This window comes from Aythya marila (genome assembly GCF_965140915.1).
Source record: "Aythya marila genome assembly, chromosome: 33".
Classification (NCBI taxonomy): Eukaryota; Metazoa; Chordata; class Aves; order Anseriformes; family Anatidae; genus Aythya; species Aythya marila.
In genome coordinates this window covers 522,579-540,195 of record NC_139074.1, presented here as the reverse complement: position 1 = coordinate 540,195, position 17,617 = coordinate 522,579, and the positions used below count along the sequence as shown (strand labels likewise).

General features: G+C 60.2%; 4 protein-coding genes across 8 annotated transcripts in view; 3 read left to right on the top strand and 1 right to left on the bottom strand.

Moving 5' to 3' along the window:
* The window catches only part of LOC309889251 (uncharacterized protein), a 36,904-nt gene extending 23,960 nt beyond the window's left edge, over positions 1-12,944 (top strand). The window contains exons 14-16 of the mRNA XM_082782012.1: positions 12,366-12,398; positions 12,508-12,540; positions 12,735-12,944. Coding sequence (XP_082638138.1) covers positions 12,366-12,398; positions 12,508-12,540; positions 12,735-12,754 — 86 coding nt within the window. The 3' untranslated portion in view covers positions 12,755-12,944. The remainder of the gene's footprint in view (positions 1-12,365; positions 12,399-12,507; positions 12,541-12,734) is intronic.
* LOC309889160 (class I histocompatibility antigen, F10 alpha chain-like) lies at positions 624-8,318 on the top strand. Of its 5 annotated transcripts, none has more exons than XM_082781906.1 (7): positions 624-787; positions 986-1,255; positions 1,911-2,348; positions 2,432-2,533; positions 2,678-2,710; positions 2,884-2,916; positions 3,121-3,916. In XM_082781906.1, the coding sequence occupies exons 1-7, from the start codon at positions 745-747 to the stop codon at positions 3,138-3,140; spliced, it is 939 nt and encodes a 312-aa protein (XP_082638032.1). In that variant the 5' UTR covers positions 624-744; the 3' UTR covers positions 3,141-3,916. The 5 variants fall into 5 exon arrangements, with proteins under 5 accessions (XP_082638032.1, XP_082638030.1, XP_082638029.1 ...); XM_082781904.1 differs by having other exon boundaries at positions 624-835; XM_082781903.1 differs by lacking the exon at positions 3,121-3,916 and adding an exon at positions 7,488-8,318 and having other exon boundaries at positions 624-1,255.
* LOC309889224 (class I histocompatibility antigen, F10 alpha chain-like) lies at positions 4,960-7,298 on the top strand (the record flags this gene model as incomplete). Its single annotated transcript, XM_082781985.1, has 7 exons — positions 4,960-5,031; positions 5,120-5,441; positions 6,079-6,354; positions 6,449-6,721; positions 6,805-6,906; positions 7,050-7,082; positions 7,255-7,298. 7 exons carry the CDS (start codon positions 4,960-4,962, stop codon positions 7,296-7,298), a joined length of 1,122 nt encoding a protein of 373 aa, XP_082638111.1.
* Positions 12,945-13,867: 923 nt separating the features above from the next.
* On the bottom strand, positions 13,868-17,436 carry TAP2 (transporter 2, ATP binding cassette subfamily B member). Its single transcript, XM_082781862.1, has 9 exons — positions 16,468-17,436; positions 16,244-16,374; positions 15,967-16,172; positions 15,387-15,584; positions 15,187-15,315; positions 14,717-15,079; positions 14,481-14,640; positions 14,278-14,414; positions 13,868-14,201 (listed from the first exon to the last, which is right to left on the bottom strand). The coding sequence occupies exons 1-9, from the start codon at positions 17,064-17,066 to the stop codon at positions 14,022-14,024; spliced, it is 2,103 nt and encodes a 700-aa protein (XP_082637988.1). The 5' UTR covers positions 17,067-17,436; the 3' UTR covers positions 13,868-14,021.
* Positions 17,437-17,617: the final 181 nt, after the last annotated feature.

The following is a 17,617-nucleotide window of genomic DNA, read 5'->3' as shown; positions in this document are numbered from 1 at the left end:
CAACCGCAAAAATACTGCTTCAATGAGATCCTCGCCTGAGCCTGTGTTACTGGCTGCAGATTGTTTCTCACAAATTTGGGGCTCATCCGGGATTGAATCGCCTTCTGGGTAGCCCCATTACCAGTGCAGCTGGAAGGCATGCCCCGCTGCTTTCAGCCTGTGCCTTGGTGACGGTGGTTCTGCAGAGAGCTGACGAAGAACAGAGGCTGGTTAAGAAGACAGGATGGATGAAGAGTTAGGGCAGAAAGCAAGGCAGGCACTCTGGCTTCAAGAACTGACCCAGTAACTGTGCACAGACCAAGTCAAGAAATAGGAAGCATTGCCTTGGGGGTCAGGCAAGATACGGTGTGAAGTGAGTGTGGAGTCCTGATCCATGCTCCTGTAGGTCCATGAGGGGCACAGCCAGAGATGGCTGAAGCAAGAGTAGAAGTGAGAAAGGAAGAGTCTCAGGGAAATCCGGTGTATGGTGTTCCCTTACACAGTAAAGAGCTCAGCAATACACCGGGGAATCTGGTTAACCCGTTAGTTAACCCGTAAGACCCGTCCCCGCACCGCCCGCAGTGCTTTCACTTTCGCTTCTGGCAACCTGCGGGACCGCGATCTACCCGGCGCCCGGTGACGTCACGAGAATACCGGTTACTCATTGGTAGACGCGCGGGAGAGCCACCAATCGCGTCGAGGGGCGGGGCCGAGGACGGGGGAACGCCTTGGAGCTCCGCCGGCAGCTCGGAGCCCAGCGGAACCATGGGACCGGGACGGGCGGGGTCCCTGGGCGCAGCAGCGAGCGGTGAGTGTGTCTGTGAGTGGAAGCGAGAACCGAAACCAGAGTGGGACTGTAAGTGTCAGTGTGGGGGGGAGCAGAAGCGGGAGCAGCGCCAGGCCGGCCTCACCAACTGGGAAGTGTGCCTCTCTCAGAGCACCGTTCCCATCCCGAGCCTCTTCCACTGCTCGGGCTCTCCTTTGGTCTGTTCCTTTGCCGCCTCAGATGACGCAGAGCCCCGGTCCCTGCGCTATTTCCACAAGGTAGTGTCGGACCCGAGCCAGGGGCTAGGGCAGATCAACATTAGTGAGTACATGAACTGCAAGCTCTTGAAGTACGACAGCAAGACCCAGAGGAAGAAGCGCCGGGCGAACTCCGTTGCGGCCAATACGGATCAGCAGTACTTGGACAGGCAGACTGAGATCTCACAGGAGAAAGAGCAGATTATCCGCGGGGGCCTGGAGACGCTGTGTGAGCACTACAGCAAGAGCAGTGGTGAGAGCAGGCTGGGCCACAGCTCTGCAGGCTGTGGGAGCGGGTGCTGTGGGAGGGGTGGGGGTGTCCCCAGCCCCACCGAGGGGGCCCTGCCCCTACGCTACTGCCCCAGCCCTGGCCGTGCTGTTTGGTCCCTGTGTGGTGCTACTGTCACGGGGCTCCCAGGTGCCCCATCCCAGCCCCACGATGCTCCTGGTGCCTTGTGCCACACCCAGAGGGGTGCTTCCAGACAGAACCCAGCCCCTTGCCACCTTCATGCTACTCAGAACCCACTGTCCCGGAGCTGGGGGGCTCCAGGCCACCCAAACCCACCCCTTCACCATCCCCACAGCAGTCAGGACCCCTAGAGGGGCTCCTGCCCCCATTTTCCCAACCCCTTGCTTTTCCAATGGTGCTTCAGGCCCCCACCCCAAACCCTGAGGAATTCCCCCACCCCATCTCAGCTCCTGGTCACCTCACAGCACTGACAACCCCATACAAGGCCCTTGCTGCCCCAAGGTACTGTGGTGCTGGTCCCCAGCCCAGTCTTTCAGGGATGCAGCACCCTGGGACAGGGCAGTGTGTGGCACCTGCATGCGCTGCCAGTGGGGTCTGCACCTCATTAAAAGGCCAGGACTGTGGCTGCCCCTCCCCCCCGTCCCTCGTTGTGTTTCAGGGTCTCACACGGTGCAGTGCATGTATGGCTGTGACCTCTTCAAGAACGGCAGCATCAGGGTGCTTGAGTGGTACAGCTCTGATGGGAAGGACAGCCTCACTTCAGACGAGGACAAGCAGACGTACACTGAGGCATATGCTGAAGATCAAATCACCAAGACCAACTGCGAGGAGTATGGGTCTAAAGCTGAGCAGATGAAGTGCCGCATGGACAAAGCCTGCATTGAGATACTGAGCATTTTAAATACCTCTGGGAAGGACACACAGGGGAGGGGGTATGCAGCACCAGGCTGTAAGCAGGAGCAGGGCCAGTGCAGGGAGCTCAGCCTGGCCCCTGCTGCCACCCCCTCCCCAGAGCACCCCAAGGTCCAAGTGTCCGGGATGGAGGCCAACAAGATCCTGACCTTGTCCTGCCGCACTTATGGCCCCTTCTCACCGGGTGAGCCCAGCAGCATGGGATGCGTGGGACTGGGATGTTTAGGGGCTCCCCCTTCCCCTGCTGAGGACCCTAATTTCCCCCAGAGCCACAGTCCAACCTGATCCCCATCATTGCGGGGGTGGCTGTCATTGTCGTGGCTGTCATCGCTGCCCTGGCTGGATTTGCTGTCTGGAAGAGGAAGCAGGGTAATGTGCCTGGGCGGGTGAGGCAGAGGGGTGCGGGAGGAAGGCAGGGTCTGGAGGGGCTGTGTGAGGAGCTGGGACACCTTTGGGAGGCCCCCAGCCTGGCCGTGACAGGTGGCTGGTGCTGATGCTTTGTTCTGTCTGCAGGGAAGAAGGGGAAGGGCTACAATGTGGCACCAGGTGAGTGACGGAGGCAGCGATGTCCCCAGCGTCTACCCATCACTGGGGCAGTTCTAGGGCTCTTGGTTTCTCTTGGGGCTCCCAGCACAGCAGTGCTGTGTTCCACTTCTGGTGCTGCTGCCCTTCCTGTGCCAGTTACTAGGCTGGGGCTCACGGTTGCTTCTCTGTTGTAGGCAGCGAAGGGGGATCCAGCTGCTCAACCACAGGTACAGAATGAGGCTGGGGGTTAAGTCAGGAGACCCAGGGAGGTTTTGGGGTCCCGGCTTGTCATGTCCCTTTGTGGTTCCCACCCGTATGCAGCGTGCTGCTTTGCCCAACCACTGCTTGGATTCCTGGGAAGACTCCTGGAGCAGTAGGTTTGGGACACGGACATTGGCCCCATATGACGCTGCCTCTTTTTGTCCCTGCAGGGAGCAACCTCAGTGTCTAACCGCTCTGCTTCAGCCCGTGAGGACCAAAAAGCCCCATGTGTACATTGTGCTGCAGCTAGATGTCCCTGTTCCCCCCAACCTCTCACATCTCTTATCTGCTACTGAAGAGCATTGCCACAGCATAATTGAATCTGCACGCCTTCAAAGAAAATAAACTGCCAATGATTTGCTGATTTGCCACAAAGTGTGCCTGGTGTCTGACCTGGAGTGGCGGGTGGGAGTGGGTGTGCAAGGTGCTCCTATCCTGGTCTGGTGGGTCAGGGTTGCCCAGAGAAGCTGCATGGGGAAGTTTGGGAGGCATCGATGGAGGCTGGGAGCTGCATGCAGAAAGAGCTCAGCACAGTGGGTCTACACATCAGTACAGGAGGGGCCTCTTCTGTCTGGGTGAATTTATTGTTTGTCAGAACTTGTCACAAGAATCGCAGAGGGGCTGGGGTTGGGTGGGACCTCTTGAGGTCCCCTTGCCCGAAACCACTCTTCATCACCACTGAAAGCCTGTTGCCCTAGACAAGTCCAGTACACTTCTCACTATCTCCAATGTTGGATACTCCACAGCTCCTCTGGACTCCCTTGAGCCTCCTCTGCTCCATGCTGAGCAGGCCCAGCTCCAGGCACAGCTCCACAGCAATCACACCCCAGTGGGGCTGCTTTTGTAATGTCACAGCATAGGAGCTTGCCTTGACACTGACCTGGAAACCTCATCGTCCTGTGACAAGGAATCAACAATTACCATCAAATTGTGCTTTTAATGGTTTGAAGTCCTGGAATCTTGCATGGAAGGTCAGCAATAAAAATTGCCAAAGATGCTTGAATTTTACTGTTCTTTACACGCTATTCTACCTCTCCAACCCACATCAGTTGCTTGCTGAACACCACAGGCTGGGCTGGGTTGTGGTGAGTTAAGGGATGGCAGGAGCCTGGCTATCTCCTCCAGCTGCTGCAGCCCAGAACCCTCCTGCCTGGTCACTGGAACCAGTACAGAGCAGGACAGGCAGGAACACCCAGTGCCATCCTGCCCAGATGTTGGAGCCCAGCCAGGTGCCCAGGGACCTGGCACTTCTGCTCAGGCTGAGGTTAGCAGCTGCCACTTTCTGAGGGTCAGCCAGCAGCCAAGCTGAGCACAGGTCCCACGGACAGACACAGGTACAGACACACACACGCGCACAGACACACAGAGACTCTTGACCCTAGCAGACAGCACCAGGCCCATGGGCTGTGACTCACCACCCCACTCCAGCTGCTGGCACTGAGCCCTGCACTGGCCTCACTCACCCTCACCCCAGTCCCTAAACTGAAGAAAATGTTTAATGAGAAGTTACAAGAAGACAGGATAGACTGGTGATTGGGCACAGCGCTCAGCCAGACAAGCACTGATGGGTCCTATTTCACACACGGCTGGCCCCTTTCCTTCCTTTTCTGCCTCTGTAGATCTTTGTTCCTTCTGCTCCCCTGCCCTGCACATCCCCCAGCCACTCTCCTTCCACACGCCCTTACAGCCTGCCTGGGCTGCACAGCAAGCAGGGTCCTGGGCTGCAGCAGGAGCCGTGTTGGAGCAGGCCAAGGGGACTTGGGGGGGCGAAGAGACCGAGTGTGGCTGCGGATTCCCTGTCCCCAGCCCCTTCCCCCCTCGCTGTCCGCAGCGCTTTCACTTTCGCTCTTGTCACTTGGAAGGCCGCCATCTGCAGGGTGACGTCACTAAAACAACGGATGGTCATTGGTAGATTTGCGGAGGAGCCGCCAATCGCTTCGCGGGGCGTAGCAGGACCTGACAGGCAGGATTTTTCAAACGCTGAAGGCAGCACGTGGCTCAACTGAGCCATGCGGCCGGGACACGCGGGGGCCCTGGGCCAGTGCCCGGGCTCGGGGCTGCTGCTGCTGCGGCTGCTGGGGGTCCTGGGTGGAGCAGCGAGCGGTGAGTGTGAGTGGGGCCGGGCCCTCCTGGCACCGGGACCCCCCGGGCCTCCCCTTCCCCTCTCAGCCCCCTCCGGGCTCGGCCTCCCCTCGGAGCTGCCCCTCAGCTGCCCCTGTTCCCGCAGAGCCCCACTCCCTGCGCTATTTCGTCACCGCGGTGTCGGACCCGAGCCCGGGGGTGCCGCAGTTCATGATCACGGGGTACGTGGATGGGCACCTCATCGACCGCTATGACAGCGAGACCCGGAGGGATGAGCCTGGTGCAGATTGGATTGCGGCCAATACGGATCAGCAGTACTGGGACAGGGAGACTGAGATCTCACAGAGCAATGAGAAGTTTTTCCGCGTGAACCTGGACACTCTGCAGGAGCGCTACAACCAGAGCAGTGGTGAGAGCGGATTGGGCTAAAGCTCTGCAGGCTGTGCTGTGGGAGGGGTGGGGGGGTCCGCAGCCCCACTGAGGCCTGGCCCTGGCCCCACGCTACTGTCCCAGCCCTGGCCGTGCTGTTCAGTCCCTGTGTGGTGTTGCTGTCATGGGGCTCCCAGCCGCCCTGTCCCTGCACCACGATGCTCCTGGTGGCTTGTCCCAGACCCAGAGGGGTGCTTCCAGACCCAACCCAGCCTCTTGCCACCCCCAAGCTGCTAAGAAACCTGTCCCGGAGCTCGGAAGCTCCAGGTCATGCCATCCCACCCTTCCACATCCCCACAGCAGTCAGGACCCCCAGAGCAAGAGGGACTCCTGCCCCCATTGTCCCAGCCCCTTGCTTTCCCCATGGTGCTTTAGGCCTCCACCCCAAACCCTGAGGGATTCCCCCCACCCCAACTCAGCTCCTGGTCACCTCACAGCATTGACAACCCCGTACAAGGCCCTTGTTGCCCCAACATACTGTGGTGCTGGGCCCCAGCCCAGTATTGCAGAGACAGGGCAGTGTGTGGCACACGCATGCACTGCCAGTAGGGTCTGCACCTCATTAAAGGGCCAGGACTGTGGCTGCCCCTCAACACCTGACCCTCATTGTCTTTCAGGGTCTCACACATGGCAGCGAATGTATGGCTGTGACCTCCTCGAGGATGGTAGTATTAGGGGGTTTGATCAATATGGCTACGAAGGAAGAGACTTCATTGCCTTGGACAAAGATGTGCTGACGTTCACTGCAGTGGACACTGCAGCACAAATCACCAAGAGGAAGTGGGAGCAGGAAGGGACTGTTGCAGAGCAGATGAAGTACTACCTAGAGAACACCTGCATTGAGTGGCTGAGGAAATATGTGAGCTATGGGAAGGACATGCTGGAGAGGAGAGGTGAGGCTGAGGGGGGATGCAGCACCAGGCTGGACGCAGGAGCAGGGCCAGTGCAGGGAGCTCAGCCTGGCCCTTTTATCCACCCCCTCCCCAGAGCGCCCTGAGGTCCGAGTGTCCGGGATGGAGGCCTACAAGATCCTGACCTTGTCCTGCCGAGCTCACGGCTTCTACCCACGACCCATCTCCATCAGCTGGCTGAAGGATGGCATGGTCCAGGAGCAGGAGACCCAGAGGGGCAGCACCGTGCCCAATAGTGATGGCACCTACCATGCCTGGGCCACCATCGATGTCCTGCCGGGAGACTGGGACAAGTACCAGTGCTGCGTGGAGCATGCCAGCCTGCCCCAGCCCAGCCTCTTCTCATGGGGTGAGCCAAGCAGCATGGGATGCATGGGACTGGGGCATTCAGGGGCTTCTCCTTCCCCTGCTGATGGCCCTAATTTCCCCCAGAGCCACAGTCCAACCTGATCCCCATCGTGGTGGGGGTGGCTGTTGCTGTCATGGCTGTCATCACTGCCCTGGCTGGATTTGCTGTCTGTAAGTGCAAGCAGGGTAACGTGCCTGGGCGGGTGAGGCAGAGGGGTGTGGGAGGAAGGCAGGGGCTGGAGGGACTGTATGAGGAGCTGGGGCACCTTTGGTGGCTCCTAGCCTGGCTGTGACGTGTGGCTGGTGCTGATGCTTTGTTCTGTCTGCAGGGAAGAAGGGGAAGGGCTACAATGTGGCACCAGGTAAGTGACAGTGGCAGCATTGTCCCCAGCGTCTGCCCATCACTGGGGCAGTCTTGGGGCTCTGGTTTCTCTTGGGGCTCCCAGCATAATGGTGCTGTGTTCTGCTCGTGGTGCTGCTGCCCTTCCTGTGCCAGCTCCTGGGCTGGGGCTCACAACCACTCCTCTCTTGCAGGCAGTGATGGGGGATCCAACAGCTTGACCACAGGTACAAAATGAGGCTGTGGGTTAAGACAGAAGCCCCAGGGAGGTTTAGGGTTCCCGGCTTGTCATGTCCCCTTGTGGTGCCAGAACACAGGGTGTTGCTGTGCCCAACTGATCCGAGGCTTCCCCCGGGAAACTCTCTGAGTAGTAGGTTTATGATGAAGATGTGGCTCCATATGACACTGTCTCTTTTTGTCCCTGCAGGGAGCAACCCCAGTGTCTAACCACTCTACTTCAGCCCCTGAGGGACCAGAAGGCCCCCTGTGCACTATGTGCTGCAGCTGGATATGGACCCGTTCCCTCAACCTCTTGCATCTCCAATCATCTACCTCAAGAGCAAAGCCAGAGCACAATTGGCTTTGCACACCTTCAAACAAAGGACACAGCCCAATGATTTGCTGATTTGCCACAAAGCGTGCCTGGTGTCTGAACTGGAGTGGCAGGTGGGAGTGGGCGGGCAAGCTGCTCCTATCCTGGCCTGGTGGGTCAGGGTTGCCCAGAGAAGCTGCATGGGGAAGTTTGGGAGGCATCGATTGAGGCTGGGAGCTGCATGCAGAAAGAGCTCAGCACAGTGAGTCTACACGTCAATACAGAAGGGGCCTCTTCTGTCTGGGTGAATTTATTTTTTGTCAGGACTTGTCACAAGAATCGCAGAGTGGCTGGGGTTGGGTGGGACCTCTTGAGGTCCCCTTGCCCGAAACCACTCTTCATCACCACTGAAAGCCTGTTGCCCTAGACAAGTCCAGTGCACTTCTCACTATCTCCGGTGTTGGATACTCCACAGCTCCTCTGGACTCCCTTGAGCCTCCTCTGCTCCAGGCTGAGCAGGCCCAGCTCCAGGCGCAGCTCCACAGCAATCACACCCCAGTGGGGCTGCTTTTCTAATGTCACAGCATAGGAGCTTGCCTTGACACTGACCTGGAAACCTCATCGTCCTGTGACAACGAATCAACAATTACCATCAAATTGTGCTTTTAATGGTTTGAAGTCATGAAATCTTACATGGAAGTTCAGCAATAAAAATTGCCAAAGATGCTCGAATTTTACTGTTCTTTACTTTACACGCTATTCTACCTGCTGCAACCCACATCAGTTGGTTGCTGGACACTAGAGGCTGGGCTGGGCTGGGTTGTGGTGAGTTAAGGGATGGCAGGAGCCTAGCTATCTCCTCCAGCTGCTGCAGCCCAGAACCCTCCTGCCTGGTCACTGGAACCAGTACAGAGCAGGACAGGCAGGAACACCCAGTGCCATCCTGCCCAGATGTTGGAGCCCAGCCAGGTGCCCAGGGACCTGGCACTTCTGCTCAGGCTGAGGTTAGCAGCTGCCACTTTCTGAGGGTCAGCCAGCAGCCAAGCTGAGCACAGGTCCCACGGACAGACACATGGACAGACACACACGCGCACAGACACACAGAGACTCTTGACCCTAGCAGCCAGCACCAGGCCCATGGGCTGTGACTCACCACCCCGCTCCAGCTGCTGGCACTGAGCCCTGCACTGGCCTCACTCACCCTCACCCCAGTCCCTAAACTGAAGAAAATGTTTAATGAAAAGTTACAAGAAGACAGGATAGACTGGTGATTGGGCACAGCGCTCAGCCAGACAAGCACTGATGGGTCCTATTTCACACACAGCTGGCCCCTTTCCTTCCTTTTCTGCCTCTGTAGATCTTTGTTCCTTCTGCTCCCCTGCCCTGCACATCCCTCACCAGTCCCACACCACTCCCAGTCCAAGGTGCTCCTGGTTCACATCTTATCAGTTGCAAAGTCCAGGCTGATCTTCCTGGAAGCTGCGCCTCTGCTCGCTTGCTTGCCAACACACAGTATGATGGGGACGTTCCTTTCTTGTCACCGTGCCCATGTTGGTTCTGTCAGGTCTGTGTCCAGCTAGAGGTTGGTTTCTGCTTGGTTTCCCCCTTTTCCATTGGTTTCCAATGCATGAGGTCTCCAAATAACCTTGTTGGAAGAAACACTCTCACTCTCCCATGCCCCCACCAGTCAGTGTGAGTGACCAGCTTTGGTTCTCACCACTGCTGCCCAGTCAGGCTTATGTCCCCTTCAGGTCTTCTTTATGGCTTACTCTTTTTCTTATTATTCCTCATCCCAATGAAGGAGGTCCTTGGCCAGATTCCCCTAGGGAGCACACACTCGCCTTCCACACGCCCTTACAGCCTGCCTGGGCTGCACAGCAAGCAGTATCTTGGACTACTGCAGCAGGAGCCGTGTTGGAGCAGGCCAAGGGAGGTGATCCTTCGCCTCTGCTCAGTGCTGGTGAGGCCACCCCTGGGGCACTGGGCCCAGTGCTGGGCTCCCCACCACAAGAGAGACCTGGAGAGAGTTCAGCGAGGGTCATGAAGGCGACGAGGGTGCTGGAGCACGGGGGGCTCCATCTGAGCACCAGGAAATTCTCATGGTGTGGGCAACCACATGCTGGCACAGGTTGGTGGGTCTGCATCCTTGGGCATATTCAAAAGCCTCATGGGCATGGCCACGGACAACTGGCTCTGAGTGGCCCTGTCCCGTCTGGTCTGTGGGTGGAGGGCAGGAGGTGGAGATGGAGACGGCCCCCAGTGGGGTCCTGCCCTATACTAGCTGCCCCACTCCTGGGGACAGCCCTGATGGGGACATGTCCTGGGTGCCCCTTTACTGAGTGGGTGCCCCTGCTGTCCCCAAGCACCGCTGCAGCCCACGGCAGGGCCGAGAAACGTGGGGGCTTGGGGGGGAGGGCGAAGAGACCTGGTGTGGCCGGGATTTCCCTGTCCCCAGCTCCCCTCCCCCCCCGCGCCGCTCTCAGCGCTTTCGCTTTCGCTTCTGGCAACCTGCGGCACCGCGATCTACCCGGCGCCTGGTGACGTCACGGGAATTCCGGTTACTCATTGGTAGAAGCGCTGCGGAGCCGCCAATCGCGTCGAGGGGCGGAGCTGGAGACGCGGGATGACTTCGAGCTCCGGAGGCAGCTCGGGGCACAGCGAAGCCATGGGACCGGGACGGGCGGGGGCCCTGGGCCTCGTCCTGGGGCTGCTGCTGGGGGTCCTGGGCGGAGCAGCGAGCGGTGAGTGGGGCCGGGCCCTCCCGGCACCGGGACCCCCCGGGCCTCCCCTCTCCTCCCCTTCCCCTCTCGGAGCCCTCCGGGCTCGGCCTCCCCTCGGGGCTGCCCCTCTCAGCCGCCCCTGTTCCCGCAGAGCCCCACTCCCTGCGCTATTTCTACACCGCGGTGTCGGACCTGAGCCCGGGGGTGCCGCAGTTCGTGATCGTGGGGTACGTGGATGGGGAGGTCTTTGTGTACTACGACAGCGAGACCAGGAGGATGGAGCCCCGGGTGGACTGGATTGCAGACAATGTGGATCAGCAGTACTGGAACAGGCAGACTGAGACCTTACGGGGTGATGAGCAGTTTTTCCGCGTGGGCCTGGACACGCTGCGGGAGCGCTACAACCAGAGCAGGGGTGAGAACGGGCTGGGCCACAGCTCTGCAGGCTGTGGGAGCGGGTGCTGTGGGAGCGGGTGGGGGGGTCCCCAGCCCCACTGAGGCCTGGCCCTGCCCCCACGCTACTGCCCCAGCCCAGGCCGTGCTGTTTGGTCCCTGTGTGGTGTTGCTGTCATGGGGCTCCCAGACACCCTGTAGCAGCCCCATGATACTCCTGGTGCCTTGTCCCACACCCAGAGGGGTGCTTCCAGATCAAACCCAGCCCCTTGCCACCCCCATGCTGCTCAGAACCCCCTGTTCCAGACATGGGGGGCTTCAGGTCACCCCCTCCCAGCCCTTCCACATCCCCACAGCAGTCAGGACCCCCAGAGCCAAAGGGGCTCCTGCCCCCATTGTCCCAGCTCCTTGATTTCCCCATGGTGCTTCAGGCCCCCACTCCAAACCCTGAGGGATTCCCCCCGCCCCATCTCAGCTCCTGGTCACCTCACAGCATTGACAACCCCGTACAAGGCCCTTGCTGTCCCAAGGTACTCTGGTGCTGGGCCCCAGCCCAGTCTTTCAGGGATGCAGCACTCTGGGACAGGGCAGTGTGTGGCACCTGCATGCGCTGCCAGTGGGGTCTGCACCTCATCAAAGGGCCAGGACTGTGGCTGCCCCTCACCCCCTGTCCCTCATTGTGTTTCAGGGTCTCACACATTGCAGCTCATGTATGGTTGTGACCTCCTCGAGGATGGTATTATTAGGGGGTTTTACCAGTATGGCTACGAAGGAAGAGAATTCATTGCCTTGGACAAAGACACTCGGACGTTCACTGCAGCGGACACTGCAGCACAAATCACCAAGAGGAAGTGGGAGCAGGAAGGGACTGTTGCTGAGTACTGGAAGCAGTACCTGGAGGACACCTGCATTGAGTGGCTGAGGAAATACATGAGCTATGGGAAGGACGTGCTGGAGAGGAGAGGTGAGGCTGAGGGGGGATGCAGCACCAGGCTGTAAGCAGGAGCAGGGCCAGCGCAGGGAGCTCAGCCTGGCCCTTGCTGCCACCCCCTCCCCAGAGCGCCCTGAGGTCCGAGTGTCCGGGATGGAGGCCAAGGAGATCCTGACCTTGTCCTGCCGTGCTCACGGCTTCTACCCGCGACCCATCTCCATCAGCTGGCTGAAGGATGGTGTGGTCCAGGAGCAGGAGACCCAGAGGGGCAGCACCGTGCCCAACAGTGATGGCACCTACCATATCTGGGCCACCATCGATGTCCTGCCGGGGGACAGGGACAAGTACCAGTGCCGCGTGGAGCATGCCAGCCTGCCCCAGCCCGGCCTCTTCTCATGGGGTGAGCCCAGCAGCATGGGATGCATGGGACTGGGATGTTCAGGGGCTCCCCCTTCCCCTGCTGATGGCCCTAATTTTCCCCAGAGCCACAGTCCAACCTGATTCCCATCGTGGTGGGGGTGGCTGTCGCTGTTGTGGCTGTCATCGCTGCCCTGGCTGGATTTGCTGTCTGGAAGAGCAAGCAGGGTAACGTGCCTGGGCGGGTGAGGCAGAGGGGTGCAGGAGGAAGGCAGTGGCTGTAGGGGCTGTATGAGGAGCTGGGGCACCTTTAGGAGGCCCCCAGCCTGGCCGTGACATGTGGCTGGTGCTGATGCTTTGTTCTGTCTGCAGGGAAGAAGGAGAAGGGCTACAATGTGGCGCCAGGTGAGTGACGGAGGCAGCGATGTCCCCAGCGTCTGCCCATCACTGGGGCAGTCTTGGGGCTCTTGGTTTCTCTTTCTCTTGGTTTCTCATGGCTTCTTCTCTTTTGCAGGCAGCGATGGGGGATCCAACAGTTCGAACGCAGGTATGAGGCTGGGGCTTAAGGCAGGAGCCCCAGGGAGGTTTTGTGTCCCAGCTTGTCATGTCCCCCTCTGGTACCTTCAGTCAGGGTGCTGCTGTGCCCAACTGATCCGTGGCTTCCCTGGGGAAACTCTCAGAGTAGAAGGTTTGGGATGAAGATGTGGCCCCATATGACGCTGCCTCTTTTTGTCCCTGCAGGGAGCAACCCCAGTGTCTAACCGCTCTGCTTCAGCCTATGAGGGAACCAGACGACCCATGTGCACTCTGTGCTGCAGCTGGATGCAGCCTCATTCCCTCAACCTCTCGCATCTCCAATCAGCTACCACAAGAGCAATGCCACAGCGTAATTGCATCTGCATGGCCTTGAAACAAAATAAACTGCCCAATGATTTGCTGATTTGCCACAAAGCGTGCCTGGTGTCTGACCTGGAGTGGCGGGTGGGAGCGGGTGGGCAAGGTGCTGCTATCCCAGCCTGGTGGGTCAGGGTTGCCCAGAGAAGCTGCATGGGGAAGTTGGGGAGGCATCAATGGAGGCTGGGAGCTGCATGCAGAAAGAGCTCAGCACAGTGAGCCTACACATCAGTACAGCAGGGGCCTCTTCTGTCTGGGTGAATTTATTGTTTGCCAGGACTTGTCACAAGAATCGCAGAGGAGCTGGTGTTGGATGGGACCTCTTGAGGTCCCCTTGCCCCAAACCACTGTTCAGCACCACCGAAAGGCTGTTGCCCTGTACAAGTCCAGTGCACTTCTCAGTATCTCCTCTACTGGAGACTCCACAGCCCCCTATGGACTTCCTGAGCCTTCTCTGCTCCAGGCTCAGCAGGCCCATCTCCCTCAGCCTCTCCTCCCAGAGGAGATGCTCCAGTTCCTGCAGCATCTTCAGCAGCATCTGACTCTCCCCAGTGTGGCCAGGTCTTTCTTGTATCATGGAGCCCAGCACTGGGCCCAGAACCCCCTCTGTGGGTGCCTGACCACCCTCTTGGGCAAGAACCTTTTCTGAACAGCCAGCCTCAGCCTCCCCTATGGCAGCTCCGTGCCATTCCCTCAGGCCCAGAGAGCAGAGACCGGCACCTGTCCCTCCGATCCTCTCATCAGGAAGCCGTGGGCCGCCGCGAGGCCTCCCCTGCATCTCCTCTGCTCTGGGCCCAAGCACCTTCAGCCGCTCCTCACACGTCTTGCCCTGCAGAGCCTTCACCATCCTTGTAGCCCTCCCTTGGAGGCTCTCACACAGTTTCATGCCCTTCATCTGCTGTGGTGCCCACAGCTGCACGCAGTGCTTGAGACGAGGCCTCACTAGCATAGAGCAGAGCTCCCCACATCTTGCCGCAACCCAGCTCACTCCTCTCTGGAGTGTTTCCACTTTATTCCATACAAATCCTGGCACCAACAGGAGCAGCCCCCACCTCCCATCCTGCAGCCAGGACAGGAGCTGGTTGCTGCTCCCTGTGGCCTATCCCTGGGGGGTTTCAGCTGCCCCGTGAGTTGTCAGCGCTGCAGCAGGCGGCTGTAGGGCCCACCACAGGCCGCGAGCTCAGCGGGCATCCCCATCTCAGCCACGGTGCCACGCTCCAGCACCACGACACGGTCGGCCTTCTCCAGCATCCGCGGGTGGTGGGTGATGAGCAGCACCGTCCGGTCCCCCCCACTCTGCACCCACTGCTGCAGCTGCAGGAGATGCCGGTGCCCATCAGCCTCCGCCACGGAGCTGGACCCCTTCTCCCAGGCACAGTCCACCACTCACCGCCACATCCCCATCCCCATCCAGAGCACTGGTGGCCTCGTCGAGGATGAGGACAGTGGGGCATCGCACCAAGGCCCGGGCAATGGCAACACGCTGCTTCTGCCCAGCCGAGAGCTGATCTCCTCTCTCCCCTACATCTGCAGGATGGGGAGAGGGAGGTGATTGGGACAGACACCCAGTTGCCCCTGCTCCCCAGTACTCACCAGTGTCAAAGCCTTGGTCCAGTGCAGAGATAAAATCCAAGGCACCAGCAGCCTCTGCAGCTGCTATGATCTCCTCCTCCCTGCAGTCCTCCAGCCCATAGGCAATGTTGTCCCGGATGGAGCCAGAGAAGAGCACAGGCTCCTGCCCCACCAGTGCCACCTGCCCCGAGGCAGAGGCTGAGTCCGGGCACTGCTCAGCACATTTGTGCTGCACACCCTCCTGCAGCCACACTCACCTGGCGGTGTAGGTACTGGTGCTTGTAATCACGCAGTGGCACCCCATCCAGCAGCACCTCCCCAGCCGTGGGCTCGTAGAAGCGCTGCAGCAGCCCGGCACAGGTGCTCTTCCCACTGCCATTCAGCCCTGCCAGTGCTGTCACCTCACCGGGGCGCAGCTCGAAGGAGACATCCTGCAGGACAAGGTGCTCGGGGCGCGTGGGGTAGGCAAAGGAGACGTGCTGGAAGGTGACGTGGCCTTGCAGTGTGGCAGGCTCTGAGGTGCCCCCAGTGCCCACAGCCGGCTCACGGTCCAGGTAGTCGAAGATCTTGTGGGCAGCTGCCACATTGCTCAGCAGGTCACCATAGGCGTATGCCAGCGCCTGTGTGGGGCAGAGCTACTGGCACCAAGGATGGGGACACAGCGATGTGCTCATGGCAGGGACAGATGTGGGGATGTGCCTATGGGGGATGCACTGCCAGGCCTTACCTGTACACTGCTGCCAGCATCATTCTGGTAGAGGATGAAGGCGACGAGGCCACCAGCAGTGAGGGCCCCCTCATGGAGCTGCTGGTGGCCGCAGTACAACACCAGCGCCTGCACGGCCAGCTGCAGTGCCTGCAGGGACAGGGGTGAGTGGGGTTGTCCCTGTGCCAATAGGCACCTGGGTCCCCCCGTGTCAGCCTCACCCGCCGGACGAGGAGGAAGATTGCTGTCTCCATGTCCCGCTGGTCCCGCAGCCCCAGCATCTTGGTCAGTGCCTGGCCATACCGGCGCTCTTCCTCCTCCTCCCCAGCGAAGGCCCGCACTGTCTCGATGGAGGAGATGGCCTCCTGCACCACCATCCCAGTGCCAGCTGTTGCATCCAGCACGGTCTGCTGCAGCATCTGGGTAGGGCCAGTGGGCATCAGCACCCATGGGATGGCACAGCTGAGTCCTCACCATCCCATCCCATCTCCATTCCTGCTCTCCTCTTGCCTGTTATCCCCTCCCCTTGGTCACCATTCCCACAATCTTCATCCCCACGTTTCTAACCCTGTCATTCCCAGCCCCAAACCTCCTGTTGCATCCCTGTAATCCTCACCCTGCTGCCCTGTCCCAGCCATGTCCATCTCACCATCATTGCCCAGCCATCTCTACCTCACATCCCATCTCCACCATCCCCATTTCTTGCTGTCCCCAACCTGCCACCCTCTTCCTGCTGTCCCCATCCATCCAGCCGTCACCATCCCAGCACTCCTGTTCCTACAGTTCCATGTCCACCATCACCTGGTGCCGGGCATTGTAGACCTTGTGTGCAGCAATGGCAAGGGGCACCTCAAGCAGCGCCAGCAGGGTCAGGCGTGGTGAGAGCGCCAGCATGAAGGCACTGAGCCCCAGAACCTTCCCCAGGTTTCTCAGGGCGATGTTTGCACTGAATGGCACAACCCTGCTCGCCAGTGGCACATCAGTGGCCAGCCGGGAGGCCAGATCAGCTGCAAGGGTTGAACAAGGTCAGTGGGGGACACACCATGGGGACAGGGTCAGGGAACCCCCCGTTTTGTACCTGCTGTGGTCTGCTGGAAGAAGGCCAGATCCTGGTGTACCAGGCCAGAGAAGAGCCGGTCACGGGTGCGCAGGGTGAGGCGAGCCATGATGAAGGTGAAGAGGCTCCCACGGCAGCCAGCAAACAGCGAACTGGGCAGAATGGGGGGACAGAGATACGCTGAAACCCATCAGGCACCATCCCAGGTGTGGACAGGCTCTGGGAGAGGAACTGGGGGTCCCTACCTGCTGGCGGAGGCAAGGCACACAAAGCCGATGGCAGTGGCAAAGGCAGTGGGGCCGTCCCCATGGCGGAGGACGTCCAAGGCCTTCCCAGTGCAGTAGGGCACGGAGGTCTCACCCAATGCAGCCAGCACGAGGCAGAAGAAGGCTCCGCTGAGGAAGGGCCACTCAGGCCAGGCCAGGGCCAGCTGCCGGCGCAGGGCCGCCTGGTACTTGACCTCCTTGGTCCCCAGGGCCACCCCAGGTGCCAGGGAGGTCCAGGTGAGCAAGGCCAGCAAGACTGCCCCGTAGGCCAATGCCAGCCAGGACGGTGTGGCCATGGCCAGCAGCACTGGTGGAGCCCCAGGCAGCTCCAGGCAGCCCCGGAGGGTAAGGAAGGTGGCAGGGGCCAGGCTTACCAGGGCCGCGGCTCCCCGGGGTCCTCCGGGGGCCAACAGCATCCCAGCTCCCACCAGCACTGGTAGCCGCAGCCCAGCCTCCAGCCATGTGGCCACTAGACCCAGCTGGGCCAGTGCCGGGGCCAACCGGGCCAGTGCTGCCAGCACAACCAGGTCAGCCAGGAGCAGGACACAGGCCAGGCGCAAGGTGGGCAGCAACTCCATGGCTTGGGCGCTCTGAGGAGCGTTCAAGGCCCTACCCAGCAACCTCAGACCCTCTGCTGGTCACTTGAACCCTGCTGGGCTCCCTGAGGCACTCCCCAGGGAACACCAGTGCTCCCAGTGCAGACTCCTCAGCTCCCCTCGACCCTGTCTAGCACCCTAGGGCTCACACCAGTGCTCCTGGCTTATCCCTGAGACCCTGCTGAGCTCCCTGGGACACCAGTGCTCCCAGTAAATCCCCCAGTCCTGACCAGGACCCCCAAAGACCCTTCCCAGCACCCTAGAACACAACCCAGTACGCCCAGTATGGCCCCCCAGTCTCGTCCTGGATCCCCAAACCTCTCAGGAACACACCTGTAACCCCCTGCACAGCCCCCTTCACCTTCTTGAGACCCACCCCCGGCACACTGGGGACACACCAGCTCTCCCAGTCCTCCCAGTCCAGCCCCCCCTCACCAGCCCCGTGCTCCCCAGACCTGCTCGGCTCGGTTTGGCCCGGCCGAGTCCAGCCGCCCCCCCCGGCTCCCCTCAGCCTGCTCTGCCTCCCCCCGGGG